The following is a 13,243-nucleotide window of genomic DNA, read 5'->3' as shown; positions in this document are numbered from 1 at the left end:
GGGGTATGGATCGATCTGTCAATACCCATGTCCAACAGGGAAACAATTACAGAAGCCGGACCTCCCACCTTCTTCACCCCTTAGATATCTTTGGTGCATACTCCCATAGGGATAAAGAATAGGGAAGCTTCCAATGGAGGGGATGGGACATGGCACTCTGGTGATGGGAATTGTATGAATTGTACCTTTCTTATCCTATAATCTTGTCAATAATTATTAAATCACCAATAATAAATAAATAAGTTGAAAAATAAAACAGTAGGCATAACTTGGACTGGGTTTGGTGTATTACACCAAAGTAAAAGACTCAGGTGGGGTGGGGGGAAGGGTTCAGGTCCTAGAACAAGATGTCAGAAGACCTAGAAGGGGTTGAATTATTGTGTGGAAAACTGAGAAATTTGTACATGTAAAAATTACTGTATTATATTTTGTTACTGTATTTTATTACTGACTATAAACCATTAATTCCCCTAATTAAAATCTTCTGCCTGCTTAAATGAAACTTCAAACATTTATTGGCCATTGGCCATATGCTAGTCTAGGACACAAGGGTGACTTCTAGAGAGAATGTATCTATGAATTGGATGCCATGTCTGCTTATGGTGTCATCTCAGGAACTTCATGTGACAATGTCAGGGAAGACTGAGTTGTCTCCGTCTATCACTGACAACTCCCTGGAAGGACAGAGTTAATACACATATGCCCAGAGGCTCCCTGGAGTCCTTGTAAAACTGAAATGCTTTTACCATTGGAAACATAAAACCAATCATTAATTTTAAAGATGAAAAATCTGAGTAGCTTTGTCCAGGGTCAGCCACCGAACTAGTGGTGAATCCAGGGCAAAGAAAGACTCTGGCTGCAGGCTAGTTTCCTTGCTCCTTTTTTGATCGTCAATCCATTATTTTATGAAACAGTGTTTTATGCCAATCAGTATAATATACGGTCAGCATGATCCTTTTGAACATCTACTCTGTACCTTGCTCTGTGGTCCATACAAATGAAGAACCATGGTGCAGAATTGAGAACACAAATGGTTATTATTGCACTAAAAGTAGAAGGAAATATGTTGAAGTTGGGAGAAATGGCATTTGCAAATGTGTGGAAGTGGAGGTGATAAAAGCAGTGTGGATATTCACGCATACTGGGATGTTCTTATGGGTCATTAAGAGGTAATGCAATTAGAAAAGTAATGATCTGTGAGCGACTGGAGGGTTGTGGACAGTGTTTACAGTTAGGTTATACGCACCTTGAACGTACCAACACTCACTTCACATCTTAGGAGCATTCAGGTTTTCCTTAAATTGTTTGATTTTTAACAGGAGCAGACAAGAAGTTCACATAAGCTAGCTCTCCAGCAATTTGAAGCACTTTTTGCTCTCTGTAGGCATTTCTGGGGAGTCAAACTGTTACAAGTGCTCACAGCAGGGAAAAGAAAGACAGAATTGGTCTGGAGATTGCTGCCTGAGGAGGAGGCAGAATTACATTAAGGGGTCACCTTACCACTCACATGTTGAGGGAGAGCTTTAGCAGCTCAGAGCTCAGGGGTAGATGCAACCCAGGCGTTGTGAATGACTCATAAGGTCCAGTCTTTAGAGTTCTCTGATGCCTGACTGGAGGAGGGGTGCTGCTATCTCTCAATTCACATCTCAGCTCTCTAAAGGCCATGCTCCCTCTTGATTGGGTTGCAAACTTAGTGTGCAGAGAGTGCCCTCAAATGCCAAAACTTACTCTTGTCTTATACAGTTAGTTGATGGTATGGGGTCAAAAGAGGGGGACTGGACACATCATATGGGAAAAGCTTCATGAATGACAAGTGGCATGTCCTTGAACAACCTTTTGCTAAAATATTGTTAATTCTTGTTCAGAAAGTTAGTGTGCATTCAAACATCTCATGATGCTAATAGAACTGTTTGAGAGAAATAATACAAGGTTAGAGACTTACTTCATCTAAATATTTGAGGTTTCAGTTTCAAGTAAGTTTTTTTTTAAAACACAAAACTTTGGTGTTTATACTCTATAATTTTATAATCTTGTAAAATAAAGTCAAATTACTGACATTTTTTTCTCCTGCTCTGTCACAGATACATTTTTTTTATTCCCTTAAATTTTTTAAATGTGTCATCAGCATGCAGCAAATACCTCTAAGTATACATATTGGTAAATCTCAAACAACCCTTGACCCCTAGATGAGATACTGGAATTTTCATCACACCAGAAAATCGTCACGTGTCTATCTAGACAGTTGCCCCATAAAAATACAATTTCTTTGGATTTTTTTCTATAGTAGATATTTATTTACTTACTTATGTAAATTTTATGAATGTGTTGGGTGAGTCATAGTTTTGGTAACCAAGATAACTTCTTGGTACCTACCTTTGGAAATCTATTTATTTGTTTATTTTAAATTTTTATTTATAAAAAGGAAACACTGACAAAAAACATAGGATAAGAGGAGTATAATTCCCACCACCAGCTCTCCGTATCCCATCCCTCCCCTGATAGCTTTCCTACTCTTTATCCCTCTGGGAGTATGGACCCAAGGTCATTGTGGGATGCAGAAGGTGGAAGGTCTGGCTTCTGTAATTGCTTCTCCACTGAACGTGGGTGTTGACAGGTCGATCCATACTCCCAGCCTGTCTCTCTCTGTCCCTAGTGGGGCAGGGCTCTGGGGAAGTGGGGTTCCAGGACACCAATGTGTCCTGGAAATCTTAGTGCATTTATTTTCACGGAATGTTTGAGAACCTGAGAGCCTGGAAAAACTAGATCTGTGACCCTTATATCAAATTTCATTTCATTACATGATTGTTCTTCCAACTTTTTTTTAAATTTGTATTTATAAAATGGAAATGTTGACAAGAATATAGGATAAGAGGGGTACATTTCCACACAATGTCCACCCCCAGAGCTCCACATCCAATTCACTCCCTTGATAGCTTCCTTATTCTTTATCCTTCTGGGAGTATAGAACCAGGGTCATTATGAGGTAGAAGGTTGAAGGTCTGGCTTCTGTAATTGCTTCTGAACATGGGCTTTGGCAGGTCAATCTATACTCCCAGTCTGTCTCTCTCTTTTTCTAGTGGGGCAGGGATATGGAGAGCTGGGGCTCCAAGATACATGGTGGGGTCGTCTGCCCAGGGAAGTCTGATTGGCATTCTGGTATCATCTGGAACCTGGTGGCTGAAAAAGTGTTAAGGTATAAAGCAGAACAAATTGTTGACTAATCATGAACCTAAAAGCAAGAATATTCCAGATGAAGATTTGTGGTCTCCATTTAGGAAAAAGCTAGTAGGTCTATTTTAGGTATATGGCAAAGGGCCCATGATTTTCCTAGTTTTTTCCTGCACCTGACACCTAATATGCCGGTGGACCCAGGCTATTGTCTGGAGAGGTGGTGTCATAGTTGCAAAAATGAATAGAAAGCTAGATCGGGGAAGAGAGTAGCTCCCAAACATGGAGAAAGTATATAAATATTGTTACCTTTAAACCCATCAATTTGACTATACTTTCAGGGTTCATTGCTATGGTTTTATTCTCCCACCTTCTAGTCCTTTCAGAGAATGATGACATAGTCATACAGAAGTGCAGGCTATTATAATCATATGATTTGTTGACAGAATCCCTATGTATTTTCTTTATTCTCAACATGCACTTGAATTTCTGATATGGTGTACAAACTCTAGGTCATGTGCATTTTCCTTTGTAAGAGAGTCTAGTTTTTACAAAGTGAGGTCTCCCCAAAGTTAAAACTACTTGTTTAATTTTCCTTTTTATAATCTTTCTGGTTAATAATACAAACACCGCAGAATAATCAAGGGACATGGATACCACTTGGACCTTGAGTTCTAATGCTTTATCTCTACCTTCTTCCCAGATCTAGGTTTCGTTTTTAATGACTTTGATATTTGGATGAGATAGTTTCATAGATTTCTTGAACCTGGCTGATCAGTTAATTTCAGAAAGAGAGGGAAAGTAGTACAAATAAGCATGTTCTTTCTGTACTTTAAAATAGAAAAGGTGGTCTCTACATTAAAAGAAAACATTTATTTTGTCTCATCCCTCTCTCTTTGAACTCCTAGTTTATTTGCTTTCTAAAGAATTTTGCTTGGTAAAAATGAGACAACTAAAAATAATCTATTGACTACTTGGTTCTAACTCTAGGAAGGACTTCATGATTGATTCTCAAGGGGTCTCAAGGGAGAGACGGCCACACTGGCTAGTCTGCACATATATGTGAGCTAGTAAGTCATTTGAGATGATGAAGATATTTATATACTAGAGAGAATATTTGTTTTGAAACTTGTACATACTATCTGAAATGCATGAAATGAGTCTGAGCATTTGGAAAGATTCATATTTAATTTTCTACCCGGTAGTCAGCAATTTGCTGCAAATGCCTGTAATAAGAGAACCGACCTATGGTGGAAAGTCGATGAATGAGAGCTTAATGTGGCCACTTGCTCAAGCCCCAAAGTATTGGTGTCTGATGCTCTAAATTCTGTCCAGGACTGGTCTGTGAATAATTATATTAAGGAATTGGGCAAATTATATTATATTTATTATATTATTAATTATAAATTATATATAATTATATATATTATTTATTATATATTATATTAGTTATATTAAGGAATTGGGCAAAATATCACCTTTGGGATATCACTGGAGACTGTGGGAACTGGAGAATTGATAGTGGTGATCCAAGGGTTTATATATTTGAAATGTACAAAGAATGAGTCCAGAAATTATCTTCCTGCCAACTTAACTTCTCTACCTGGAACAAATTATCCAAAAATCAATTTGCAAACACCTTTGAGATAACAAGGTCTTGAGTAATACCCTTTATGGATTTTTAAAGAAAAGCATCTGGCTTGACTAATCTGCTTAATTTCCTTTTCTGACCAAATGGTCTGCTGGAATGGAGGTGATATGAAACTGTCCCTTAAGATTTGCTTCCAGACACACTGAGAAAATAGTGTCTGCTTCAGTATCATAGCAATTACTCTATTTCTGGAGAATCATTGTTGCTAGGTAATTAATTAGAAAGAAAACACTGAATGAGTCTTAACTATTGTGAAGCTCTCACCTGAGTTTCATACTGAGACCCATACTTGCCTGATTAGTCCAGAGACACTCCAAAAGTTCTTGAACACATGGACATTATATTACATTCCCAAATCCACCACCCCCTTTATTTTTTAGTTCTATTCAAGAATCGTCAACTCATTCATAACCCTTCACAGATAGTCTCATTCCTAGCATTTGTCGTGAAGGACATATATATATGCTAACAAGTAATAGAGTCAATTGGATAAAGATGTTCATTACAGTGTTACTTACCATAATAAAACCTGAGAGTCTGGTGGCCCTAAATTAGAGAATAGCCAATGTGTTTTAGATGGAATTTTTCTCTAGCTATTACTGACAGTAATGGTAAAATCCACATAGTAAATAAACATAACTTTTCAAATATAACAAGAAGAGAGAAAGAGAGGGAGAGGGAGAGAGAGGAGGGAGGGAGGGGGAGAGAGAGAGAGAGAGAGAGAACGTCATACAGGATTTGTGTATAACTATACCTACATGGAAAAGTCCTACTTATGTGGATAGAAATTGGAAACTAGGGAATAAAAATGGCACTGTGGTAAGGCTATAAAATATTGAGTAGTAAGGAAGGGGATGTATTTCTCTTTTTAAACTTGTTCCACTGTTATTATTTGTTATAAATAAACATGATAAACATACCAATCTTCAACTTTCATAAATACATCAGAAGGGTAGCAGCTGCCTCCTCTGCCTTCCCAGCTCCACGATATTAGTTAGGTGATTTGGGTCCTCAATTGTATTTATTTATTTATTTATTTATTTATTTATTTATTTATTTATTTCCTCCAGGGTTATCACAAGTTCTTGTTGCCTACACTATGAATCCACTGCTTCTGTGGCCTTTTTTTTTTTATTCTGGGGGGGGGGTTAGACAAAGAAATTGATGGGGGGGTGCTCGAAGATAGAGAAAGATAGGCACCTGCAGACCTGCTTCACCACTTGTGAAGTGACCCCCCCCCCACAGGTGGGAAACCAGGGGCTCGAAAGAGGATCCTTGTGTGGGTCCTTGTACTGTGTGCACTTAACCCAGTGTGCTGCCACCAGCCCCCTCAATTTTTTTTTATTCTCCTTCAAAATGAAGGTGGTAACATCCCCAGAATTATATCAGTACAATGATCTGCTTATAAGATTTCTTGGCAAATCTGAAGTACAAAGCAAATGTTTATCTCTGCCACTTCCTCATCGGGTTGTGGGTTCTTAAGTAGAGGTCATCATAAATGCTGGTTGAAATCTGGTTTAGTGTACTGAAGTAGTAGAACTCAGTGGAAGAGAAGCAGCAGCACATGGAAGATGCAGGGTATATAGTGAAAGGCATTCCCCCAGTGAAAAGAAATCGAGCATTATAGGAGCTGAATTATTGCTGTGTTGTCATCCTTTTTTCTTGATTAAGCTCATGTCACTATTGAGGATAACTTCCACTTAAAAATCTATGCTTTCCTATAAAATAAAGGTTTATAAACCTCAAAATTCCCTGGGTTTTGATCTTGACTTCAATAAAGACAAGTTTTGGGGGCTGGGCAATGGCATATCAGGCTAAATACAAGATAACCTGTGCAAGAACCTGAGTTTGAGCCACCCCCCCTCCACCTGCAGGGGGGATGCCTCAATTCCTCTCTGTCCTATCAAATAAAGTGTGGGGGGAGAGGAAAAAAATGGCTTCTAGGAGCAGTGGATTCATTGCACAGGCACCACACCCCAGCCATAACCCTAGTAACAATAAACAAATAAACAAATACAATGAAAGTTCTCATTTGGGGATAAGAAGCAGAATAGTATAGTACTGGAAGATATCCAGTATTTATCTGTTAGAATTTTTGCCTTATCATGTGTGAGATCCTGGGATCAGGTGCTGGCCATGCTTGGGGGCACCACTGATAGCAGCAGAGCATGGAAGTTCCTTGGATGGTGAACCACTGCTGTGACATCCCTTCTCTCTCTGTGCTACCTCTCCCTCTGTATTTACTCTCTTCCTCTCAAATAAAGAATGAAAAAAATGATCCAGGAAAGCTGCTCAGCAAGTGTTGTCATACATGCAAGAGGTCCTGTGTTGCTCCCCTGGAAATGCATTAAAAAAAGGAGAAGGATTAGGAGGTAGAGGAGAAGGAAGAGGAGGAGGGAGAAGATAGAGCATTAAACCAGATGACTCTGTTGTGTTCTGCAAACAATTGTTTTTTTGTTTTATTACCTTCTCTAAATGAAGAAAGTATGACAGATGTTAAACATTTAAAAAAACTGATTCAGTGTCTCACAGATCACATAGTGTGTCTGCAAAGAGACTCTGTGCCTGAAAACTCCAAGGTCCAGTCCCCAGCACCACCATAGGCCAGAGCTGAACAGTGCTCTGAAAAAAAAAAAAACTAAATAGGTAAAATAAAAATAAATCTTAAGAGGAAAAGAAATACTGGCTCAGTTATTTAATATTTGCATACAAAATATGTAAATTAAAGTTGAATGTAAAGGATGTTTATTTATTTTATTAGTAATTTAATTATGATTGACAAGATTGTGAGATAAGAGGGGTACAATTCCATAAAATTCTCACCACCAGAGTACCATATCTCATCATTTCCATTGGAAGCTTCTCTATTCTTTATCCCTCTGGGAGTATGGACCAAAAATCTTTATGAGGTGCAGAAGGTGAGAGGTCTGGTATATGTAATTGCTTTTGCACTGAAAATGGATATTGGCAGGTCGATCTATACTCCCTGCCTGTTTCTATCTTTCCATAATGTGGTAGGGCTCTGAGGAAGTGGGGCTCCAGGACACATTGGTGAAGTCATCTGCCCAGAGAAGGCAGGTTGTTTCCATGGTAACATCTGCAACCTGCAACTTGGTGGCTGAAAAGCATTAAGATACAAAGCAGAACAAATGGTTTAATAATCAGGAACCTAAACGTAAGAATAGAGCAGATGTGATTTGGGGTCTTCATGTTGGGACAAGCTAGTAAGTGTAATTTAGGCATATTCCAAGGGGCTATAACATTACCAATTTTTGCCTGATTCCTACCACTAACATGCAGGTGGGCAGAAAGTATTGTCTGGGGAAGATGATGTCACAGTTGGAAACAGGACAATAGAGTTGGATCAAGGCAGTGAGTAGCTCCCAAATATGGGGAAGATATATAAATATTGTTAACTATAAGCCCCATTGAGGGGCTGGGTGGTGGCACACCTGGTTGAGTGCACATGCTATAATGCTCAAGGGCCCAGATTTGAGCCCCCAGTCCCCACCTGCTGGGGGGAAGCTTTTCAAGTGGTGAAGCAGGGCTTTGGGTGTCTCTCTGTCTCTCTTTCTATCACCCCCTTCCCTCTTGATTTCTGGTTGTCTCTATTCAATAAATAAATAAAGACAATAACAAAAAAGATTTATTAAAAATAAGTAATAAGCCCCATTGATCTTACTTAGGGCCCATGTCTATTCATACTTAACACGGGAGTCTGTGCAACCTCTGCATCCCTGAGCTAGCACTCCATGATCATAGCTAGAAACATTCTAGGCTGCACTCATTTTAGGACCAGTCTTCTCTGAGTGGCAGAGTATGCTGACTCATACTCCCTTTGGAGAATGGGGCAGTATCTACCACTGTTCTACATTGAGAACGAGGTCCTGTAGAGGCCCTCAAGAGGGTTTATGATGTTGTTCCTGATGAAGATGACCAGTGGTGGTGGAGAGAGGGATCTGTTAGAGAACGAGGCCCATCATCTATGTGGGAATCCCAGGATTCTCTGACCAATCCCGGATTATGGGGTGGCCTGGTAGTGACCAAAAGGGCCATTATTAGAGTGTGCTGGTCTCTTGCCCTAATCAAGCTTTTGTAGTCCTTACTTAGTGGAAAAGGTTTGACTTAGAGTGATTGAGGAAAGAGAAATAGGAAGTAGATGAGGAGGGTATCTATAAAGAAGGTTTAAATAAAACAAAAAATAAAAAAAAAAAAACTTGAGTGTTCATGCCAGGTGCAAAATGCTGGCAACAAGACCATCTGAGCAGAGGGAGGAGGGCCAGGGAGGCTTTTTTGGGTGAACTCCTACCAGTCTCAGAGAGATGATTGAGGTGTCAGCCCTGCTAGACCTGCCATATCCCCACATTTATAGACCTCCCTCTTTCTTCCTCTCTCCCTCTCCTTCAACCCTCTCTCCCTCCCTCTTCTTTTCCCTCTTTCTCTCTCTCATACTATAAAAAGGGAAGATTGAGCACTTTATGTCCATGACCTTTGCCCTCATATTCCTTGATTCTGCTTTATAAACTTCGTGGTCTGATGTTTTCTGCTCATTGCCTGTCTTTCAGAGCCTCCTACGCCCATTGCCCCTCCAGAACTTTTGGCTGTGGGAGCCACATATCTGTGGATCAAGCCTAATGCTAACTCCATCATTGGGGATGGCCCCATCATCCTCAAGGAGGTGGAATACCGTACCACCACGGGCACCTGGGCTGAGACCCATATCGTTGACTCCCCCAACTATAAGTTATGGCATCTGGACCCTGATGTGGAGTATGAGATTCGAGTCCTACTTACACGGCCAGGAGAGGGGGGCACAGGACCCCCAGGACCTCCCCTCACCACCAGAACCAAATGTGCAGGTAAGAGTCTCCTTCCTGACTCTTTTTGAGAGACTGGGTTTTTGCTGGGAATGATCCCCTTCTTGACTTTCTGTGGTCTTGCCTCTCAGCTCTGATATGAATGTGGTCCTGTTGTGGAGACAGTCAAGTACCTTTGTTCTTGGCTTGTAGGACATTTCTGCATCTATTGAGAACCTACTGGTTCCATCTGTGATTCTGAGAATGGTCTAATTCAAGCTGTGTCATGAGGAGATTTGTGTTCCTGACAGTGTTTGCTGTGGAACACTGGTCCTATTTTCCCAAAGGTGCCTGGTGCCATTTGGATATCTGAGTGGTCTAGTGCTGATGGTATCTCTGAAGGCTTCCAACTCTGGTTGTATCTCCAAGGACTTCTGGTTTCAACTGTTCTCCATGAAGCTCCTTATTTGGATGATATCTCTGAGTGTTTCTGGCTTCTGTTGTGTATGTCAGATGTTTTCGAGCCTAACAATGTCCCTGATGACCCACGTATTAAGTCTGTGATGCTAAAGAGCTCTGAATTTGGATAAATCCCCTGAGAACTCCTTGTTGTAGTTGTATCTTCAGAGGCTGATGGTGCCAACTGATTTTTGAATGCCTCCTGGCTCTGAAAATGCCTATCATTGAATTTTGCAATTGCTTTGGTGCATAAGAGCTCTGTATCCATTTGGTACTTCTGATGTTTGTCTAACAATCCAGGTTTGTATTCTTTTTCCAAAGGTCCTATGAATTATTTTTCCCTATGGGCTCTTGGTTTAGTGTTCCTTAGAGGCTTCTAGTTTCAGCTGTTTCTCTGAGGTCCATGGATGCTGTTTATAAGTGTGCTGGCCGGTGTTGCATCTAGGAGTGTTCTTTGGAACCAGCTAGATCTTTGAGGGATCTGAGTTTCTGTGGTGTATCTCATAGGACGTAAGGTTTGGGATTGTCTCTGACTGCATCTCTAAGATGCTCTGTCTCTGAGTGCAAATAAAAAAAATTAAAATAAGTCAGTAACTTATTTTTTGCAAAGCATGACCTTAAGATTATCTCCATCAGACTTCTGGATAAGCATTCAATTCAAGTACTTTTATATCATCTATAATTGAAGGAATGGATGTGGAAAGTCAGAGCTGTTTTTTGCAAAGCAATTTAATTGGCAATGAAATAGTCAAGACTTAACACTCAAGTTTTCTCACTCTAAATTTCTTGGTCATTGGTCAAAACATGATGAATGAATAAAAATAGAGGTACAACTGTTGTTGAGAATGGAAACTGATGAAGCCCATATGGAAAACAGTATAGAGAGTCCTCAAGCAAAAAAAAAAAAAAAAAAAAAAAAGGGAGGAAGGAAGGAAGGAGAGAAAGGGAAATAACCTATACCCTATCATCCAGTAATGCTTCTCCTAGGCATATATCCAAAGGACATGAAAATTCTAGTTCAAAGTGATACATAAACTTGTATATTCATAGCTGCATTATTTACAATAGCCAAGAAATAGAGACAATCTAAATGCTCATCAAAAGATGATGGGGTAAAGATATTATGGTGCATACACTCCATAGAATATTGTGTCATTTAGGACAAAATGGGTAAAACTGGAGGTGATTATGCTTAGTGAAGTAAGGAGGGGAAAGACAACTACTAGATAGTTTCACTTATCTGTGTAATACAGAGCATTGAAACGCACAAACTGACAAAAAAAGTAGCCAAATTGTGTCTAAGACTTTATGTGAAGTATGGTGGTTATTGTTGGTTGGGGTGAAGGTATAAGACCTTGGCAGTGTGTGTAGAGTAGAGTTACTCCCCTGTAATCTTAGAATCTTGCAGGCTATTACTAAATCACTAATAAAAGTTAAAATCAATAAAATATAAAAGTAAAGATAGTGGTACATGAAGTAGTGTGGTATGTAGAGCTGTAGGCTGACGGGAGAATGTGCCACATGGTCTTCAGAGGACAAAGGAGCCACTGGCAGTTCTGAGTGAAGAGAGAAGGGCCAATTAGCCCAACAACCATTTGAGTAAATCAGTACTGTGGGCCAAAAGCAAAATAAAATGTATTCACTTCTGTTATAGCAGGATACATATATATATATATATATATATCCCTAAAAATCGCTCCAAGATGAAAAACTATATAATTTAAAGAAACTGGCTTATACAGAGAAATGAGAGTAGAACACTTAAACATTAGTGACTCATTTAAAAAGAGAGGAAACAGATTAAAAAGGTGGCATTGTTTTGTATATTGTTTACAATGTGAGTAACTATTGTCACGTAAATGGTGTGTTCCCTAGAACAGACTTAAAGTTTGCATTTGGAAGTGGGTATCAGTAAGGTTGTAGCTTCTGAGCTATTGTAAAATGGTGAAAGAGGACTGTCAGAAAGTAGAGGGAATATATAACCAAGGCTGGATCAATGCAGCTCATAACATAGGGTGAACTGAGGGAGCAGGTGCATGTTTGAAGTGGGTGTGTTTTGTGCATTCCTACCTGGCTCAGTTCAGCTGGATGTAGTTTCTACTTCACTGGTGTTTACATGTATACAATCACAAGGCATAGGTCAATTTGGTGCCATACTGAAATTATTCTCTAATATATCCATCATGGAAAAAGATTGTCAATAGTATGCTTGATTATAAATTGATTGTAACCATTTTTCAATATCTCAGTGCCGTATTTTGGCCACGTGTAGCCAAAAGTTAGTAACTACTTCCATTACTTTGGAATATTCATTTGAATGTTATACAACCACTGTGATGAATGGAGATGGCATTTTTTTGATTACTTTCAAAAACAGACTTTTGGTAAAATTTCTCATTATAACCTAATTATAAAACTTACTACTTGTAAAGAACATGATAAAAGCAGGTGCTGCCTTATCTCAGCTTTGCAATTCAATATCCATCCATAAAAATAATTGATTTGATCCTGCCAATGAGTCTTTTCTCTCTCCACATTCTGAATCTAAGGGTTCCCAGGCTTTTTAATCTTTATAAATGATATTCAAAGGACTTTAAAAGTCCTTGTGGACTGATTTGTTGATTATCAATTAATACATTTTTAAATTCAATTGCAAGATGATCATCTCAATAAAATTGTAGACTTTATTTCAGACTGTTGCCCCAACTGTGTAATTTTACACAGCGATTGAGGAGGGCCCAGTCATAACGTGCTAGGCCAAAGCCGGGTTGACGCTTGCAGGGGTCTGTGATGAGGTGTTTGTTCTTTACCTCAGCTGACTTCCAGCTCTGTTTCCAAGAGTCTGGAACAGAGAAGTTCAGTGTAGGCGTAGGGGACCAGATTGGGTGAGGAGACGTCAAGCGTTGGACAGGGTGGGCGAAGATATCCGCGTATATTGGCAGGTCCGGTCGAGCGTAGACGTGGGAAATGAACTTAGATGATGCCGCATCCCGACGAATATCTGGCGGGGCGATGTTGCTAAGAACTGGCAGCCATGGAACAGGGGTGGAACGGATGGTTCCAGAATTTATCCTCATGGAGGAATATAATTTGGAAGCGACCAAGTGGACATGGGGGCTACGGAACCATACTGGGGCACAGTATTCTGCAGTGGAATAACATAATGCCA

At 39.6% G+C, this 13,243-nt stretch overlaps 1 protein-coding gene across 11 annotated transcripts in view; it reads left to right on the top strand.

Annotated features, from left to right (window-relative positions):
• Nucleotides 1-13,243, top strand: part of PTPRT (protein tyrosine phosphatase receptor type T) — a 1,549,072-nt gene that overhangs the window by 645,099 nt on the left and 890,730 nt on the right. For all 11 annotated transcript variants that reach the window (XM_060190244.1, XM_060190260.1, XM_060190255.1 and 8 more), the window contains exon 7: nt 9,385-9,678. In XM_060190244.1, the coding sequence (XP_060046227.1) occupies nt 9,385-9,678 (294 nt within the window). The remainder of the gene's footprint in view (nt 1-9,384; nt 9,679-13,243) is intronic.

The sequence above is a fragment of the Erinaceus europaeus genome, chromosome 1 (genome assembly GCF_950295315.1).
Source record: "Erinaceus europaeus chromosome 1, mEriEur2.1, whole genome shotgun sequence".
Classification (NCBI taxonomy): domain Eukaryota; kingdom Metazoa; phylum Chordata; class Mammalia; order Eulipotyphla; family Erinaceidae; genus Erinaceus; species Erinaceus europaeus.
This window is presented reverse-complemented; position numbering and strand designations above follow the sequence as displayed.